The 20,156-nt window shown below is 39.6% G+C and overlaps 1 protein-coding gene across 11 annotated transcripts in view; it reads left to right on the top strand.

The window, feature by feature from the left end:
• grin2ba (glutamate receptor, ionotropic, N-methyl D-aspartate 2B, genome duplicate a) overlaps positions 1-20,156 on the top strand; it is a 171,193-nt gene that overhangs the window by 134,339 nt on the left and 16,698 nt on the right. For all 11 annotated transcript variants that reach the window (XM_055005070.1, XM_055005064.1, XM_055005072.1 and 8 more), the window contains 5 exons: positions 2,521-2,646; positions 7,691-7,920; positions 8,034-8,194; positions 8,882-9,069; positions 18,869-19,107. In XM_055005070.1, the coding sequence (XP_054861045.1) occupies positions 2,521-2,646; positions 7,691-7,920; positions 8,034-8,194; positions 8,882-9,069; positions 18,869-19,107 (944 nt within the window). The remainder of the gene's footprint in view (positions 1-2,520; positions 2,647-7,690; positions 7,921-8,033; positions 8,195-8,881; positions 9,070-18,868; positions 19,108-20,156) is intronic.

Below are 20,156 nucleotides of genomic sequence, written 5' to 3'. Positions count from 1 at the left end.
TCCTGGTTGCCCAGAGATGGTGGGTCTTAGTTCCAACTTCCATTTGGTTTTTGGAATCCTGTTGCACCTACTTAGTAAGTGTAGTTATTATGGTTATTTTGCCAGATTTTGCAAAACAGTGGTGCTTCCAGCCAAAACCACTAAAGGTGTGAAATTTGCTGGATAGGCAGCACAGGTGGAGAGTGAGTGAAAAACGATCCACGTAAAACAATTTGCCTTTTTAACCCTCTAAACCCCGGGCACTTTCTTGGTGCTTTTGGCTCCTGTCGCATTTTTTCCTCACTCTGGACTCATTTTTCACATCAATAAAGAGTAGTGCACCTCTGTGGAAACAGAACAACCATTGAAAGAAGGAAACTCAGAAATGTCTTTTGCCATAAATCATGAAAAAAGAAAAAACTAAATGAAATTTCTTGGACTATTTGCAAAGTTTGAAACGATCTGGAATCAACAAGTGTCTACAGTTGTTAACAGTATTTGAAAAAAGTGGGCTACTATAGGAAATACTGTAGGTCAGGGGTGTCAAACATGCGGCCCGTGGGTCAGAACCGGCCCTCCAGAGGGTCCAGTCCGGCCCGTGGGATGATTTTGTCAAGTGTAAAAATTACACAGAAGACATTAACTGCAAATTCTACATTTGTAAAACTGTAAATTTTTAATAATTTCTCGACAAGTTGTTTTGGTCATAAAGTAAAACAGTACATTGTTCATTGTTCTTTTGTCATTTTGTGTCTCATTTCTGAAATATTTTGTCTTTTTTTGTCTGACTTTTGTCGTTTGTCTCATGTTTTTATCATTTTGTTTCTTGTTTTTGTCGTTTTGTGTTTCCTTTTTGTCTCGTTTGTGTTTTTTGTCTTATTTTTTATCATTTTGTGTTTCGCTTTATTCATTGTTTTGTGCATCATTTTAGTCATTTTATGTTTTTTTTGTCTCACTTGTGTTGTTTATCTGCTTTTTTTGTCATTTTGTAATTTTTTGTACAATTTTCTGTCTCTATTTTGTTTTGTTTCATGTCATTTGTCGCATTTTTCATCATTTTGTGTTTCATTTTTGTAGTAATTTGTCTTGTTTTTCTTTTTTTTTAAACCGAGGCATAATGTTGTTGAAATTTAATTTATTTTTCTGAAGAAATTTCAGATTGTTCATAATGTTTTGTAAAAAGATGATTCCTTAAATGTTAACATTTTCAGAATGTACTTTTTTACACAAAAACAAGGGGAAAAAATTGGAGTTGTGGTTGTTTATAGGTCATTATGCTGTGATTTAACTGGTCTGGCCCACTGGAGATCAAATTGGGCTGAATGTGGCCCTGAACTAAGATGAATTTGACACCCCTGCTGTAGGTATTGGACTCTTACATTTTAAAATTGTCTCCCATTGGTTTTGTATACACAGCCTGCAGTTCAGCCCACTTCAAAAAGTTCCATATTTTTTATCAAGAGACCTTTGGTTGCAGCTGAGTTGCTGATAACTTGTCGGTTACACTGATGAGCTCAGTGTTTTTTGTATTTTCCTTAACCCGATTAGAGCCACCTATTTTTGGGAATTTATGATTTAGATTAAATATCATGATTTTAGACGATTTTTTTACGCATGTAAATATCCCACTATAAATGTACATCACACATAATCAGTTCTTTAATGAAAATCCACCAATTCCTTCTGATTTAACAGTTTCTTCCTCTTAAAACAGTGATATTTTGGTCTTTTTTTTTTTAATTCAAATGCCTTCCAAACCAGCTGAAAGATTTTGGGGTTCAGAGGTTTAATAAAGTCAAATGCATTCATCCACATACGGTACTTGAATCTGAATCTTGTGATATAGGCAACATCTGTTTGCATTAGTACTGCAGTATATAGAAAACCTACTTTTGCCAGTTTAGTTTTCACTGTTTTGACTAAAAGACGGTAGATTTGAAAGATTGTTTGGTCAGCAATTGTATTGTTTCAACTAATTGGCTTTCCTGACGCACTGAAATTGTCAGACGGATCTTTATCAGGTCACTTTGGGGTGCTATTCATTTTTCCACCCTTAGAAGTTGGACTAAAAGTGATTTAGTGGATGCACAGAGCGATGAGAGCCGATGCATTTGCACAGTGAGGAGGTACAGTGGAGTGCATGATAATATGGCTGTTTATTCTTTCTCTCTTTTCACTCGCTGCCTCTTTGCCCTCTTATATTTCCCACTCCTACTCCATTTCTCTGACGCTTCCTTCCTCTTCTCAATCTGGCACACCACATTTGCATATCTCTCTTGCCCTCTCCTCTCTCGCTCCGTTTTCTCTTTCTCTCTGCCGCCCTCGCTCTTCCTCCCTCTTCCTCCCTCTTCCTCCCTCTTCCTCCTTCCCTGCTCGTGTCCCTCGTCTCTTCCCTGTCTTCTGCCTCCTTACAACCCTTTTCCCCCCTCTTCTCTTCTTGTTTCCTTATCTCTGTCCGTCCACGCTTCCTCCCTGGATCCCTCGTCTTCCTCGTCTCCCTTCATCTTTCCCCTCTCCTCCGTTGCCTTTCTCGCCCTCCAGAGCCCTTCAGTGCCGATGTGTGGGTGATGATGTTCGTGATGCTGTTGCTGGTGTCAGCAGTGGCTGTGTTTATATTCGAGTACTTCAGCCCTGTGGGCTACAACCGCTGTCTGGCTGACGGCAAAGGTGAGAGGCCTCAGCGCAACACACAGAGAAACACACACAAGCACACACACACATAGACACATGTGTGGAGCCTGCAGTGGAGGCGAAGTGTTTGAGGACATAGATGTAAATAATTTCAGACACTTTCACTCTGCGTCTTCTTGTGGTGTTACCTTCCTCCTCTTTGCCGTCTTTTTGCTCAGAATACACCAGATGGGAAGGCATGCTTAGAAGCAGTTCTACCTCTGCAACACATGCTGGAAGTGATGTTTTACGTAGGAATGAAGGTTTTTGCAAAATAGAGAGGGTGAAAAAACGAGGCGCAGAGTGTGGCGAGTCGAACTTTGTGTTTTCATATGGAAAAAAGAATTCCATCCATCCATCCATCCATCCATCCATCCATCCATCCATCCATCCATCCATCCATCCATCCATCCATCCATCCATCCATCCATCCATCCATCCATCCATCCATTATCTATACAGCAATTAATCCTCATTAGGGTCATGGGGGGCTGGAGTCTATCCCAGCTGACTGAAGGTGAAGGCAGGGGACACCTGGACAGGTAACAGTCTATCACAGGGCTGCATATACAGACAAACAATCACACTCACATTCACACCTACAGACAGTTTAGAGTTACCAATTAACCTGAGCATGTTTTTGGACTGTGGGAGGATAGGAAAAAGAACTGCAGGATCAAATCAGTTTTGTTGGATTAGTTTTAATGCAAGCCAGATTCCATGTACAACAAAACTGCCAACACAAATCATTTATAACAGATCACTTTGTTCATGGTCTTCACATCATCATCTTGGTGAAATATTGAAAATGTCGTGGCTAATGTGCAGCGTGGCTCTGTCAAATCCTTCTTCAGTCGTTGATTAAACCCCTGAAAAGTCATGTTTGTGGATTTAAAGTTCCATATTTAGTTAATTCTTTTATCTTATATGGCCACAATAACCGATGAAGATGTTCTAAAAATACTAAACACAAATTATATGCTACTGAACAAAATTAGGAAATGGAAAGCAACAATTTTTGGACACATCATAAGGAAACAGACCCTGGAATATATCGTCACAACTGGAAAAATGAATGGGAAGAGAGGGCGAGGCAGAGAATGAGAATGATAGATGGACTGACATCATGGCTACACATGGAACAGTCACAGTTCAGAGAGCAAAAGATCGGATTGGATGGCACTTGATTGATTGATTGATTGATTGATTGATTGATTGATTGATTGATTTAGTGTTTGATTTAGTGATTGATTTAGTGATTTAGTTTATTCCCATGAAAGAAATCCCTTCCTGCCTTCAAAATGTCTTAGATGTACATGTCCTCATGATGTGTCTTCCAGCATATAAAAAAACACCATATGGATATGTTAACAAGGTAAAAACTTGATTTTCACTTGTCACAATGTGGTCAAAATCCTTTGCTTTGTTTGCCACAGCCCCTCACTTTGTCTTCTGCAGCTTTTTTGTATTGTGGAAATTACATTACACTTTCAATCAAGGCAGCAGGTACTTGACAGAATTTTTTATTTTTTTATACATGCTGTGATAATGATTCAGTGACTTTGGGTCAACATATCACGCTTTGAATGCATATGTTAATTAAAGCAAACAGCTTAAGTAATAATCACTTTTTCTGCCCTCATCTTTTCACAGGCTTCTCAACCATTAGCACTACTTGATAAATTAGATGATAAATCTAAATGTTAGTCTACACCCCAGAACCAGCAGTATTTAGTAATCAAAGGTTTTCTTGCACCACAATGATAAGAACTGAGAATTTGAATAGAACAAGGTTTGTTGACGCTCTGAATTCTGAGCAGTTTTTGGCGTTTTTGCCTATTTTTTGGCTCATTTTTACACCTCTATTGAAACAGAGCAACCTTGGCTAAAAGTAAAGGAAACTGCTGTGTTGCAACGCTATAATTCCAGAAATCATAAGAAAGGAAAATCCTGGATTTCTTTATTTATTTTCCAAACAAATGGAACAACCTGGAATAACGTGCAACGTTTTGACTCTGATACTACAATATACTGTGAAATACAGCCTGCAATTCCACCCAGTTCAGTCAAAAAGTCACTGATTTTTTTGTCACATGACTGTTGGGTTATATTTACAATTGAGTAAAACTGAAATTGAAAGTTATGCATAAAGATATTGTAGTAAACCTGTTGACATGCCATAAATCCACACTTGACTCACACACTACTTTATATTAAATAACTCAGAAAGCCTTGGAGTCTGGCCAGTCTTTTCTTCAGGAGGAAATGACATCATGTGGAGCAGGTCATGTGATCTGGAATTAACACACTTCCTTTTTGTAATGACACAGATACGCTTTGTTGTTTTCCATATAAAATTTTATATTTTGCCAAAAAAGAAATATGTGTCATGATTATCTCAACTTCATAAAAAGAACACAATCAAAACACTTTTTTAATAAGCTCATTTTATTATTGTTTAGCTAATTAGAAGGCGGTTGTTATTAAATTCAGATGGTTATTTGGTTGACATTTTAGTGATATCCAGTCATTTTTTTATTAATGTGATTGTTTCCATAATACATAATTATAGAATTTGTAAAGACATGATCATAATGAACATAAAAAACATTTGTTTTTTCTTTTTAATAGAAATGTATGCAAGATATATGACATGGACTTCAAAAGTCCCTCAATTATATGTTGACCCACAGAACAGCATTACAATATTGAAATAAAAATCAGTTTCTGGATTCAAATCAACACAAAAGCTACCTGAACACCAAATTTCTGCATTGTCTCGGGGATGAAAACATAAAATACATTTGTTGGCGAAGTCTACAAATGAGATCCAAATTATGCAGAGAACATGGCAGCAGGTAATTTGGCCCTTCAGACTGAGTGTGCTTGATGAGTAACACTCCAACTAGTCATTTGCTCCAAACAGGCATGAAGTGCAGATCCAGATGCTTTCTGCCTGTAACAATATCAGTATAGACTGAGTTGTACAAATTGTCTTTTGCTGCGTTCAAAGACTGACATTCACAGATACGCATAAACACAGCGCGGTCCGCCTCCACATATAGACCAGCCGTCCTCACTGACCCAATGACTTCATTCTTCCTCCTCCTCCTCCTCCTCCTCTTCCTCCTCCGGCAGCCTCCTCTCTTTTTTATCATTTACAGGTGTGTCTCAGTGCAAACCCAGCCCAGCTTACCTCACACCGGACGAGTCATTTGCATTCATTATCATATTTCCCAAAATCACGCGTCAACTCTGACAGCAAGGGGCTACTTTTTTCTTAGATCTCCCCAGCTGAAAAGATGAGAAACAAAAAAAAAAAAATCAATGTCTCCCACAACTCTATCTCTGATGTAGCTATATATAGACAATGGTTATCTTTTTTTCATCCCTCTCATCCTTCATCATCTTCTGGAGAAGATGTACTCCTCCCTAAAGCGCTGTTCTCTTCTGTGTGCTTCCTTGTTTTATCTGCTTGTAGCGCTGTGGGAGTTTGGTTGCAGATCGAAGTTTGGAGTCAAAGGAATTGATGCAATAACGTATCAATGGCTCGACTGCAGATTTGTAAAATCTTTGCCCGATTCATTTAACCAACTTTCCTGCAAACTTCACAAAGGAGATGCTTGGCACGATAAAGCCAGTTTGTCCGTGAACAAAAGCTCCGCGCAGCAATACACACCCACGTGCTTCTACACACACACACACACACACACACACACATACCCACACAAACATTATGAACCAACTGCTGATCACAGCATTATGTACTAGAATGCTGTCAGCTCATAGATGAAGTGAAACAACACCATTCCTAAAAAAAAATGAATCTGTTCATTGCACTCACGTGTGTGATATTTATGTATGTAGCTTATATAAGTGAAATAAAACAGCAGGTTCTAATAGAGAACACTTCTTGCTGTGAAGCAACACTGATAAATACTGTACCATAATGCCACCCACACAGTGTGTATAAAAGATGGACGTAGCCTCTGTGTCTGAAAAGGGAAGCCAACATAAAGGTGCCTCACACCTGGGCTCTTTCTAACCACTCCTCTGGTTGCTATAAGAATTTAATTATTTAATTCTATCAGAAAGCGGCTCTACTTCTCCCTCCGTGTGTTACCTCAGTAGCTATTTTCCTAATGAGATTATGGTCTTGATTGCTAGCTTGAAGTCTTTTTGTATACACTTTGTTAATTTCGTAAAGGACAGTCCAATTTAGAGGATAGTAGACAATGAAGCCGAGTAGGTTTTAGAACAGGGCTGCTTTCTGATTGACAGCTTACTACTGTCTGGTTTAATAAGCACAAGAAAGTGACAGCCAAATTCCAAACATTACACCATTAATCCATCAACCAACAGCTGACGTCACAGTGGCTGCATCCATCTTTTATATACAGCTCATGAATGGATATTTAGTTTTATTCTAACAGGTAGGGACGTCTGATATTGGCTTTTTTGCCAATAACCGAAATGCCGATATTGTCCAACTCTCAATTTCCGATTCCGATATCAATCAATACCAGTACCAATATATGTGGGCTATTTAACTAATTTTAGGTAACATCACATATCTCCTGTCGTGGAATTAACACATTATGCCTAATTTTATTGTGATGCCCCATTGGATGCATTCTCAAATGCAACAAGGCTTTCCAAATGTAAACAATGTCTGTGCAAAATAAGAAAACTGCGTCAACTTAAGGAAAAAATGGCATATTTATGCCATTTTTTAAAAAAATTGTCTCAAACAACAGTTCACACTCTCCCTCCCTTCCTCCTTCTATGAGTCTGGTAAATGCAGGCGACATCCAAGCATCATTTTATGGGTTTTCATGATAGGCAAAAAAAAAACGATAATGATATTGACCGATATTACATTTTTATGCCGATATCGGACATCCCTACCATAAGTAAAATCATTGTTGAACTTCAGATTCATTAGTTAAGGTCCCTCCTTAAGGCCTAACTGCCCTGCACCGGTTTAGACACGGATGCTGCTTCATCCTATGTTCTTTAACCACGACTGTGTTCGTTCCAGAGCCTCATGGTCCGTCCTTCACCATCGGTAAGGCCATCTGGCTGCTGTGGGGTCTGGTCTTCAACAACTCTGTGCCGGTGCAGAACCCCAAAGGCACCACCAGTAAGATCATGGTGTCAGTGTGGGCCTTCTTTGCTGTCATCTTCTTGGCCTCCTACACTGCCAACCTGGCAGCTTTCATGATCCAGGAGGAATACGTGGACCAGGTATCCGGTCTCTCAGACAAAAAGGTAAGGTGGAAGGTTGCTGTTTGATGTTGTGCCGCCCTCTTATCTCCCTTCATGTGTAAAGCAGATTTAGTACATTCTTACATGCTTGTCTCTCTGTGCTCTGTCTTGTTTAGTTCCAGAGTCCCAACGACTTTTCACCTCCGTTTCGGTTTGGAACCGTCCCCAATGGCAGCACAGAGAGAAACATTAGAAACAACTATCCAGAAATGCATTCCTACATGACAAAGTTCCATCAGAGAAACGTCAATGAAGCTCTGCAGAGTCTCAAATCTGGGTAAGGACCTGCAAAGAGAAGCGGTTGTTTTAGTTTCAATTAAAAATGAATGCAACCAAAGCATAAAGTATTTTAATATTGATGCTTGAAACTTTAAAACTTCAACAGAATATATTAGAAAGCATTGAAATAGATATTGAACAGCTGATTTTGGTAAAAAATGTCTCAGTCTTTGCTTCAGGCAATTGAGCACCATCTTCATATTGAAACCTGCTCATCGTTGCCATTCCTGTATTAGTTTTTCATTAAACTTGGTTTAATGGATTGAATGCTATGTCAGTGCGTCAGATGTGCATATTTTTCAAGGAATCTAAAGCATCAAGAGGGAGTAAACAGCACTCTATAAACATGAAAGTGAAATGATGCCATATAATTGTCATATATTGTTATAAAGAGGCCCTTGTTCAGCTCCCTTGTTTTTGTCTTCTTTCATGTAAACATATTGCAACTGAATAGCTCCAGTAATACTTTCACTCCTCCTCTTCAGTTTTCATCGAGTGCTCCGTTTCGCCAGTCTCTGTGCCAGCTCCAGCCTTTGGCAAACCAAGTGGAAGTCTATTACTCTTATCAGCAGCTTAGTGCCATTTAGCAGGTTAATTGGAATTTTGGAGCTGTGATGTCTGTCTACTAAGTGCTAATTAATTGTAACCTATCTCCCTTTCTCCCTCTCTGTGCCTTATTCCGTAGCAAACTAGATGCTTTCATTTACGATGCGGCCGTGCTGAACTACATGGCTGGCAGAGACGAGGGCTGTAAGCTGGTGACCATTGGCAGCGGCTACATCTTCGCCACCACGGGCTACGGCATCGCCATCCAGAAGGAGTCGCTCTGGAAGAGACACGTGGACCTGGCAATCCTGCAGCTCTTTGGAGACGGTGAGGGGAGAGAGCTGTTTCCTCCACTGTTTTATTCATAGATGCTGCACAGTTAAATGCGCCCGGCACACAGAGGCTCCATCATGCATACAGCTGTGCTGATGGGATGAGGTGTATGAATAATTGCTCAAAAATTCATCAGATAGTCACCGAGATAAAGCCGCGTTTTACCAGCTAATGCAACAGATCATAACTTCTTTCTGACCTTGAGGCGAGCATTAAAGGATAAGTCCAGCTTGTATCAGCTGAGGGCTTATTTTAATGACTTAGTGGTTATTTTAACATTGTGCTCACCAAGTTAACTGCTTAAGCCTTAGAGCCCCACGGATGCACTTTGTGTCTAAATTCACATCCCTTCTTCCTGGTTGAACTGCTCTTGAAGTATTTATTGAAGTAAGGTGCAGCACAAATACACTTTCCAACAATTCCAGCTGCCTTTCTGTGTGACAAAGTGTCAATAATCAAAAGTAATCCTGAGTTTACACAAAAATTGAATCGCATTTCAGTGTTTAAATTATTCGTGAACACGTCGCTTCATAGATCTGTTAATATTTAAAGATTCTTATATCAATTTCAAATTTGTTAATATGAAAGTATAAGGGCTGCACAGTGGTGTAGTGGTTAGCACTTTCGCCTTGCAGCGAGAAGATCCCTGGCTCGCATCCCGGCTTTCCCGGGATCTTTCTGCATGGAGTTTGCATGTTCTCCCTGTGCATGCGTGGGTTTTCTCCGGGTACTCCGGCTTCCTCCCACAGTCCAAAAATATGCTGAGGTTAATTGATTATTCTAAATTGCCCGTAGGTGTGAATGTGAGAGTGCTTGTTTGTCTTTGTATGTGGCCCTGTGACAGACTGGCGACCTGTCCAGGGTGTCCCCTGCCTTCACCTGAGTCAGCTGGGATAGGCTCCAGCCCCCCCATGACCCTAGTGAGGATTAAGCGGTGTATAGATAATGGATGGATGAAAGTATAACAATTTAAAGACAGATCAAACCTCTGCAAAGTAGTATCTCTACTCATTTGAGACAGGTAAGAAAACTTATACTTTCTGAGGATACCAGTTGTGTTTTTGTGCAAGAAAGAGTAATCGAATCTTGAAATTACAGCAAATGTCTTCATGACCTCAACATAGAGCTAACATTACATCCCATTTAAAAAAAAACAAAACAAAACACATAAGCACAAAACAGTGGATTTGTTTTTCATTGCAGTGATTCAAAAGATGTGGTCAAAAGACGAGTCTTGATATAAAGCTAATATAAAACATGTAAATGTGGCATCATGTCAAATGATGTAATATCTGAATAGCCTAGACTGATACAGCAATATATGGCTAGCTCTTATAATGACTAGGATAAGAGCTTTAAAGTAAAGGTAGTGAAATTACCCTGAAAACAGCCTCGGGCTCACAGGAATAAATCTGAGAACGTGGCAACACTGTTAAAACAAAGTGACAGGGAAGCAAATGCAAGTGCTCAGATAGCAGGACAAGTTGTAAACAAGCTAACTGATCATATAAACCAGGCAGGTAAAAAATTTAATGCACCTGAGCTATTGGTAATATATAAGCATTTGCTGTGTAGATATACAGTGTGCATGCATACATGCAGTGTTGATTAAAAGTAGAGTCAGCAAGTCACTCTGTAAACTGACCATCAACGGACAGTTTTAGTCCAACAAGCTAAGAACCTTATTACTGCTCTGACTGTCTTTTAAGCAGCATTTCTTAAAATTCACAGTTAAAGCTGCAGTTGACAGAAACTTGAAATGGCAGAATAAATAAAAATAAGCACCAGAATTAAAAATATACAGTCTTCCTCCTGCAACTTTTCCCTCTTAAATACTCAAAAATAGTCAAGCTTGTCAACTTTAATTCATCACTTTATTCAAATCCTGTCCTCACTTCAGACTTTGTTGCTCATTATAGTATCTCATCTAATCAGTGAAAATACATGTGATTGGCTAAAATCTCTTGTCTATTCTAAAGCCTAAAAACAGTGCTAGGAGGAGGTACAGAATTCTAGTTTGCTCAGACTACTTGAAACCCTTCAATATGCTGAAATGGTAATATGGAATTTTTGCTCAGTGACACCAAAAGTAGCACTGCCTACTCCAGCTTTAACTCGGTGAGAACAATGATATCATTACTGGTTGAGACAAAACCAAACCAGTGAAAATTAGTGGGATATAAATCAGAATTATGCCTCAGGAGCTATTTCAAGGCTCTTCATTTACTCATGAATATTCCATGAACCGCCCCAGGCTGTGCGGTAGGGACATGTAACAGTGGCTTGGATTCCTATGTATACAGTCCAGGCTCTGTGTTTCAGCTCATTCAATGTGAAATCAAAAGGGCTGCGTGGGAGTTAGAACACAGTGCCTGAAGTTTAGGGCTTTAATAGAACCAACATCATTATTTTTTAGTATTTTTTGGAACTGAATGGACTGCCTGGAGTCTTGGAACCCACAGATATCACCAGATGCGTTGTACCCTCCCAGGTGATGCCGATCTGGGCCTTCATTGCAGCCACATTCACCTCTCGCTTGTTGTGAGGTCTCTGCATTCAGCCCGGTCCTCAGCATGTGAAATGCAGCTCAGCTGGATTGAGATCAGGTGACCGACTCAGCCGGTCGAGAATATTCCACCTTTTCACCCTGAAAAGCTCTTTGCTTGATGAAATGTCATCCAGTGAGTTTGGATGTGTTTGGCTGAATCTGAGCCCATGGAATCCTCCTAAGTACCTCAGCATTCACCCTGTTGCCTCCATCAGCTGTGAAATCAACAAATGTCAGTGTGTCAGTTCCAGTGGCAGCCATGCATGCCCAAGCCATAACAGAAGCAGCACCGTGTTTGACAGATTTAATTTTAATAGACGTTGGTTTCATCAGTCAGTAGAACTTTGTTCCAGAACTCTGCTAGTTTCTTTTTGTGTGTGTTACAAACTCAACCCGACCCTGCGTCTGTGTGTTTGAGGCTGAGCAGGAGTTTAGACTGATTAGTGGTGAATCCTCAGAGGTCATGAAGCCATGAGGCGTGTCGCTGACTTTCTGTTAAAATTATAAGGCTGTCCTTCACCTTGCACCCCTCAGTCTACAAAGCTGTTTGCCATTTTCTGCACCTTCTTATTTTGACAAACCAACTCCATTTGATTTCTCCACTTGTATGGAAACCCCTTTATTCTTCATATTGCCAGATAATTCCACTTCACACTAAATGGTAGCTCTCAACTCTCAATCAGTTCTGAACTTTGTATGAGCACTTTTGTTCCAAAAAATGTGTTCAGTTCTTTTGAAAACCCTCATTTGATTTGGGCACTAAGTGTTAGAAAGGCTGCTTCTGTGCCGATGTAAACATCCTCAAATGAAAGCTGAGACTTGGCATTTAAATGTCCCATTTGATCATTTTATTCAAGGAATAATCCTCAGTCAGACTCTGGCAGGGACCAGGTTGGTTGTATGGAAGAACACAGAATGTTATTTAGTTAGTTGTCATGAAGTTGTTCATGAAATTACCACTGCTATGATACATGTGTACATGTTCACTTCGCTCTCAATTTATAGAAGCACTCATAGCCTCTGCTACTGTTGCAGGTATTTCATAAATTCAGAGAAAATATTTGACACAAATCCAGCTGTGGGCAGCAAACTGAACTACTAGAGTTCCTGCAAAATCCCAGGTTACGTTCAGTGAGACCTGAAAGACATTACTTTAAGATTTGGAGATTAATCAAACATGTTGCAGATCTGTCAGAACATATTAATAGCTGTGTTTTGACAGACATCTCAGTGTGTTTTGTACCAGATACCCGTTGATGGTGCAGCACTACCTGGACACAAGCTGGGGCTTGATCTACCCTGGCTGAGTGCATCAACACGACATACTGCATGTTCAAAGAAGTGTAGCTAGACTACGATTCAAGGGAGAAGTAAAGCAAGCAAAATACATGAAAGTTGGTGTGTGATGTTGCAGAACTCTGTGTATGTGTGTGTGTGTGTGTGTGCACTTCTGCTGACTAAAGACACACAAACTAAGTCTTTTGAACTCTGCAGTTTTCATTCTGGACCAGTCTCTGTGCAGAAATGCAAAGAAAAGCTCCTCACACTGTAAAGACTAACTTTACTGCCTCCTTCAACAGATTCTGTCCTCCCTCCGACAATCCATGTTAGATCCTCGCTGCTACATTAGTTTTGCAGAGACCAAAGGTGTGTTCAGGGCAAAATAAATCAGTGTTGGCTCCCAGGACCTACAACTTTGGTACCACACTTGAAGCTGTTGTGTTCACTGTTGCTTCATGGACGCAACCAAATGTATGATTGAGGGGGGGTGAGGTTGTCACACACTAGAAGTCAGTGGCTTGGTTGTAGTCGACTGTTCTTCTTAAACGTGAAATAAATACATTAATAGTGCAACCTGTAAAACCCACTGTTGCAGAAATGCAACATCAATTTTACTTTTTTAAATATTTTCTATTATGTTGCATTTATGTATATGTATATATATGTGTGTGTGTGTGTGTGTGTGTGTGTGTGTGTGTAGTTGTTTTGTTTATTTTATTTATTTTTTGCTAATTTTTTCTATATTTGTTATATATTTTTGTTTGTTTTTGCTCATTTTCTTCTATATTTAGGTTCATTTATTTTTTTTATTATTTAGATTTTTTAGTTTTATTTCATTTTTCTGCTCATTTTTTTCTATATTTAGGTTTCTCTCTCTCTCTCTCTCTCTACATATATATATATATATATATATATATATATATATATATATATATATATATATATATATATATATATATATATATATATACACACACACACACAATTTTTTTGTTTATTTTCTTTATTTTTTGCTCATTTTTTCCCCCATATTTAGGTCTTACAGGGGTAACAACAGACAGGCAAAAGCAGGACATATTTAACACATTCTGTACTGCATATTAGGAGGGACAGGTTGGTATTTCTCTCTTAGAATACATGGTTACACCTCAGCTCTTGTTTCTGATTGAATGTGCTGAAGCACGGAGCCTGGAGTCCAAGAAGTGTGTAACTGTCTGAACACTTACAGTCTAGACCTCCGTGTAAAATACAGTATTTTCATGAATGTCTCGAATCTCTAAGCCGCAGGAAAAAAAACGGTCTCCCTGACAGTAAGATTTCACCCACTCCCATCTGTTCAGGATGAGAACTGTGAGAGTGAGGAGGAAACCATGATAAGGAATTTGTGTGTCTAATTGGCTCTAAACGTCATCTACTCTCACATACAGTATCTCAAGCACAGACAGAAAAGGTGAGACACTGCTCGTAGGAATATAAGTTGAGATTTAGCTCCGCTGTGGGGGCTCTATGCTATATGGTCATGCTTGCCTTTTATGGGAGACCGTCCAAGCTCTCTGGGGTTTGTTCTTTCGAAATGCACTTCATTCCGGCTATAGCTGCGGCTTTAATGAGTCTCTGAACGAGTGGGGAATGAAATGAAATGTGTTCCGAATGTCTGTTTCTAACCTGTGCGTGCTTTATGGTTTTGAAGCAAAAACTCTTCATCATAAACAAATCAAAATGTCAGACAACAGCTGCTTGCTAAGTTTCTCAACTTTAACAGTCTAATTTCACAATGTCCTGTTTTGATATACAGCTCGGCTCGGAATGGGAAATGTAATGGAAGTTTAGTGTGTGTGTGTGTGTGTGTGTGTGTGTGTGTGAGTTCATGTCTGTGTGTTGTAGCTAGTTTATTTGGGTCTGGTCCAGCGCGTTGTGAGCATCCTGAACCAAGGGCCCTCGGGGGCCCACTATAGTGCGTCCCAGTTAGAGGTGCCAGCATAGCTCCTAGTGTATTTCAACACTGTGTGTGTGTTTGTGTGTGTTTGCGCGCACATGTGAATATGGGTCAGCCCTGTGAAAATGAGAGTGCCTGTGTGTGTGTGTGTGTGTGTGTGTGTGTGTGTGTGTGTGTGTGTGTGTGTGTGTGTGTGTGTGTGTGTGTGTGTGTGTGTGTGTGTGTGTGTGTTAGAGTGAGAGAATGTAGAGATTCTGATTATTTATGACACAGGTTTATTTTTATCAACCTACATACAATCCAGTGCGAGTTTTCTCTGTGTATTGTTTCTTACTTATTGATTATCAGTTAGGTTAGTGATATCTTGAACTTTTTTTGCATCCGTTTGCGTGTGTGTGTGTGTGTGTGTGTGTGTGTGTGTTTGAATATGGGTCGGCCGCAGCGACATCCCTCTGTGCCACTAGAACAGCATTAATACAGGAAGCAAGTGGTCCTGTCTCGCCCCTCTCAGGGTTTCAATGTCACTTTGCCACGCCTCGCCATCCACTCCCCTCCTGGTGGCCTAGAAAGTGATCAGACTCACGCGCCAGCAGCCTGGTGCGAAGGCTGGAATGAAGTCTGGGTAGTTTGACGCAGGCCCGAGCAAAAAATACATCACGGCTGTTCTTAAAATAAAACTGCAAGTTTGATTGCAATTTTTCTCATTCACTGCTGAGTGAAAAGTTTTCGAGTCGTTCGGCAGAGTTTGATGACTTTTGCCCTTGAAACCAGTGAAAGACCTGTTGCATCATTTCAGCCATTCCAGGCATCAGTGATGAAATAGTTATTTCTTCCTCAGTCTTAAATATCCTTTTTAAACTTTTCATATGACTTTTGATTCCAAAGCATGCTTACGGTTATTGGATTTTAGAAAAGCAAGACGAAGGGAAATGAATAAAAAAGACAAAACTGATGAAAACACAACAAGCACATTCTCATTGAGTTGAATCTTCAAATGTCCTGTACTTTTTTCCTTGAGAAAGATTGATACAACTCTCATGTCTATGTGATGATATATGCATTTCTTGGAATTTTTTTTTTTTTGTTTACCACTAATGGGCAAAGAACCATATATGGTAACTTCATTGACCTCGAATTTCAACATGAAAATTAAAAATTTTGAAAAATGTCACAAAAGCAAAAAAAATCTTATGTCCTCCAATAACAGTCTAAGGTGGAAGTTTTGAATTTCAGAGTATTTCAATGAATGCCCAAACACTGAAAATCAACTCACAGAGACATCAGATTCCCTTCACTAAAATGACTTTACTTTGTTTTGTCATGACCTTGCAGTCAAATCCCATGAGTTGATGGAGTTTACTCAGTTGTCACGGAGACAGCTCACTTGTTGTCATGTGACTGAGGAATGTCAGGTGATTAAAAATTATTAGATCATTTTAAAATGCAAGAACTGAGATAATGTGCCACAGTACGAAGAGACCAGAAATCACTACTTAGTGATCAACTGATACACTTTTTTGAGGGTTGATACTGATTATTAGTCATCAAGGAAACCCATAACCAATGTTTGTAACTGCTGTATTAATAATAATCATAAAGTTTTTTATATAGCACCTTTCTAAAATACTGCTTCAAGGTGCTGCACAAAAAATACATTCAAATACAGGGGATTAAACCAAACAAACAAAACAGCAAATGAATGAAAGAACAAACATAAAATAGCCACAATGCAAAGGATTTAAAAAAGAAGCAGACAAAAACATATGAAGAACAAAGTAAAATATGCAAGAACAATATAAAATAACTACAATAGAGCTAGTAATAAATACAAGGTGTTATGACAATAGTGTTTGAAAAGAACTGGCAGAAGAATTCACAAACTCCAACATATAACTTTTATTTGCAAATGTTTAATTAAAAGACGACTTTTCAGCATTTATTCACGAGTGTTGATCAGTTATTACTGGTGATATGTAACCAATCAGACACTGGTTTTAGTGGGATACTGAGTGGAAGCTACAGATATAGAGAGAAGTAGCTAAATCAGAGCCAAAGCAGTGCATTTTGTAAATTATTTAGTTTAGCTTGACAGGTTGAACATCTGCTGTATGTAAAGCTTGGGATTGTAATATAGTTGAATGTAAGTCTTCATACTTGTGGGCATGTAGTGTAAACCTTCCTACAGGCCCTGAGCTAACAATCTAGAACTATATTATTCTGGATTTGAATCCAACTCATGACGATTGTTGCATCCTCTCACTAGTTGTGTGCTTATGTTCAGTCAGCAACAAAAAATATACATACATTTTCCAAGACTTCCAAGAAAATTTCTACTTTTTCAAAGAAGAAACCTGACTAGGGCCCGACCGATATTAATTTTTTGAGGCTGATGCCGATTCTGATATTTGGCAGAAAAAAATACCGATAACCGATTAATCGACTATAATTAATTTAAAATATATATAATGAATAAAATGACTTCTTTTTTGGTCCCTTAATGCTTCTAACAACAAAGATATGACTTACAGACAGAACATTTTACTGTTTTACAATACTTTGTCCTTTAGTATTTGTTTAACTTTACAGCAGAGAGGAATTTTCAAGTATAGAAACATGCAATAAAGCATTAAACCTCTGGGAAATTATACAACCTTAAAAAAGTCAATCTATAAATGAGTTATGAAATACATCTTGTCTTGTAGGCTACTTCTATTTGCTGTAAATTAGAGGTAGGTTATATATATATGTGCTGTATATAAGCAACATAATGAGTGATGTTACTGGCTAGACATTATGTCTGCAGCTCTCTGATGACACATTTTCTCTACTCCATTATTTTCTTTGCCATGAAGTCAGGACTCACATGAACCAAAATAAAACATTTTTTGCTGAATTTTTGGATTTTTTTCAGACAAGTAAACAATATTTTTTGGTGCCTTTAAATGCGTACAACAGGAGGGTTAAGTTAAGACTATATCGGCTTTCAATCGGCAAAACTCTGGCCGATGACGATTGTTTTGAAAAGGGCTATAATCGACCGATTTAATTAGCCGGCCGATGAATCGGTCGGGCCCTAAACTTGACATTAAGTGATATCAGAAATTTAAGTTGAATGGCATCTTGACCCCCAACAGGTTGTCCCAGCAAGAGATGTTAGCGTTACATAGCTGCAACGTGCTAACCATTCATCAGTGGGTCAGTGGCTGTAAACAGACGATGCTGCATGCCTGTGTCTGTAAATTAGCCTGCGTGTGCGGCGCCTCTTGCTGAGTTTGTATGCTGCGGAGATCCTCGTTGATGCTCAGAGGGCAGCCAGTGTCGCGGTGCAGGAGCCGCGCTGACGTGTAGCGACAGCGGCTGAATGTATGATTAATTAACCGACGCCCGTCCTGCCACAGTGGGCTTTGATAGAGAACAGCTCGCGATGAAACAGAAGGTGCCCCACAAACGAGACCAGAAGCTCGGGGACCAGCATCAGACGCGGAACAGACACGATTGTTTGCAGAAAGGAGTGCGACTGAGATCTGGTGTAATTAGCATGTGACCAGTGGCATGTGCAACTCCTTTTCTGTCTCCTGTGAAGCCGACTGCAGAATTCAGAGCTTCTTTTTCACTTCTAACCACCCTGACCCCCCTTTCCTCTCCCTGCCCACCATCTCCCCTCCTCTCTCTTCTTCTGTTGCATCATTCCCTCCATCCCTCGTGTCCTCCAATACCCATCCTGTTATTACATCATATCCCTCCTCTCTAAATCTTATATCCATTCCTACTTTTTCACACCCCCTTTTTTTATTTCAATTCCCGTATGAATTCCAAAAACACTTCTCCGCATGTTGTCATCTGGCCCCATATCGCCATCTCCTTCTTCTGCCCATCCATGTATCTCCCTTTTTCCTTGTTGTTGCTCCATCAACTCTTTACCATCCCGTCATCCATCTCTTCCTCCTTCTTACCATCTGTTTCTCCCTCCCTTTGTCCTCCCTCTCATCTGCCCACCCATCCCATGTCGTTGCATTTCCTCCATCCAGGTGAGATGGAGGAGCTGGAGTCCCTGTGGTTGACCGGGATCTGCCACCACGAGAAGAACGAGGTGATGTCCAGCCAGCTGGACGTGGACAACATGGCCGGCGTCTTCTACATGCTGGGCGCCGCGATGGCTCTCTCGCTCATCACCTTCATCTGCGAACACTGGTTCTACTGGCAGCTACGCTTCTGCTTCATGGGCGTCTGCTCCGGCCAGCCCGGCTTCGTCTTCTCAATCAGCAGGGTAAGACGCACAAAGAAGCATGCTGACAAACAGCAAAGTTTATTCTTCCTCAAAAATCGGGGCTAGCAGATTCATATTGCCAATAAAGTTCGGTAAAAATCAAGCAAAAACCCATCATGCTTTGCAACTTTTCCAGTGGTTGATATAAATATACTTCCACACAACTCTCATCTTTGCCTCCTACAAAACCAAGGGCAGCAACATCTGGAGAATTTTAGCTTTAAAGTCTACGAAGGAGTGCTGCCCAGACTGTGCTCCACTTTTTAAAAAATATGTAAGTGTGCTCAGTAGGAATAGCAGATTAAAAGACGCTTTTGCTACCTGAGTTGTCATTTTGCGTTAAACCAAACCCATCCGATAGCTAAAAATACATCCTGATTGTTATTGTCAGCACTCCCTCACAGGAATGAATGACGACTCCCGAAATAGTTATCTGGCAGGGAGCAGACAGGAATGTAGGGGGGTAGAAGACATGCAGACTGCTAATAATGCTCCACAGGCTTGAGTAGCAGAAGTCATGGGATCACATTATGTAAATAGGACACAAAATAAAAGTAATTGTATTCTTTTAAAGTTGCAGAACAAAAGTATGTAATCACATTACCAGTACATTCAGTGAAAATGGGAGTTTTCAGCTGGATTGCAGTTTCAAAATCTCTTTTCATAAAGGTTATAGAACCAAATAGTGCCATGCGAGGGATTTCAATTCTCACGCTTTTGGTGCCAGACTCCAGTAAAAGACACAATTTGCAAGCCTTTAGTTGGCAGAGGCCCTTCTTTATTGATAGTTTTGCCTCATTTACTTTGTTCTGTAATTTTACACCTATTAGGTCACTATATAATTGAGGGACTTTTGAAGTCCATGGGATATGTGTGTGTGTAAGTATTAAAAAAAACTAATGTTTTTTTATGTTCATTCTGATCATGTCTTTACAGATTCCAGAATTATTTATTATGGAAACAATCACTTATTAATAAAAAATGACTTGATATCACTAAAATGTCAACTAAACCGTCCCAATTTAATAACGACCACCTTCTAATTAGCT

Source organism: Amphiprion ocellaris, chromosome 19 (genome assembly GCF_022539595.1).
Source record: "Amphiprion ocellaris isolate individual 3 ecotype Okinawa chromosome 19, ASM2253959v1, whole genome shotgun sequence".
Classification (NCBI taxonomy): Eukaryota; Metazoa; Chordata; class Actinopteri; family Pomacentridae; genus Amphiprion; species Amphiprion ocellaris.
This window is presented reverse-complemented; position numbering and strand designations above follow the sequence as displayed.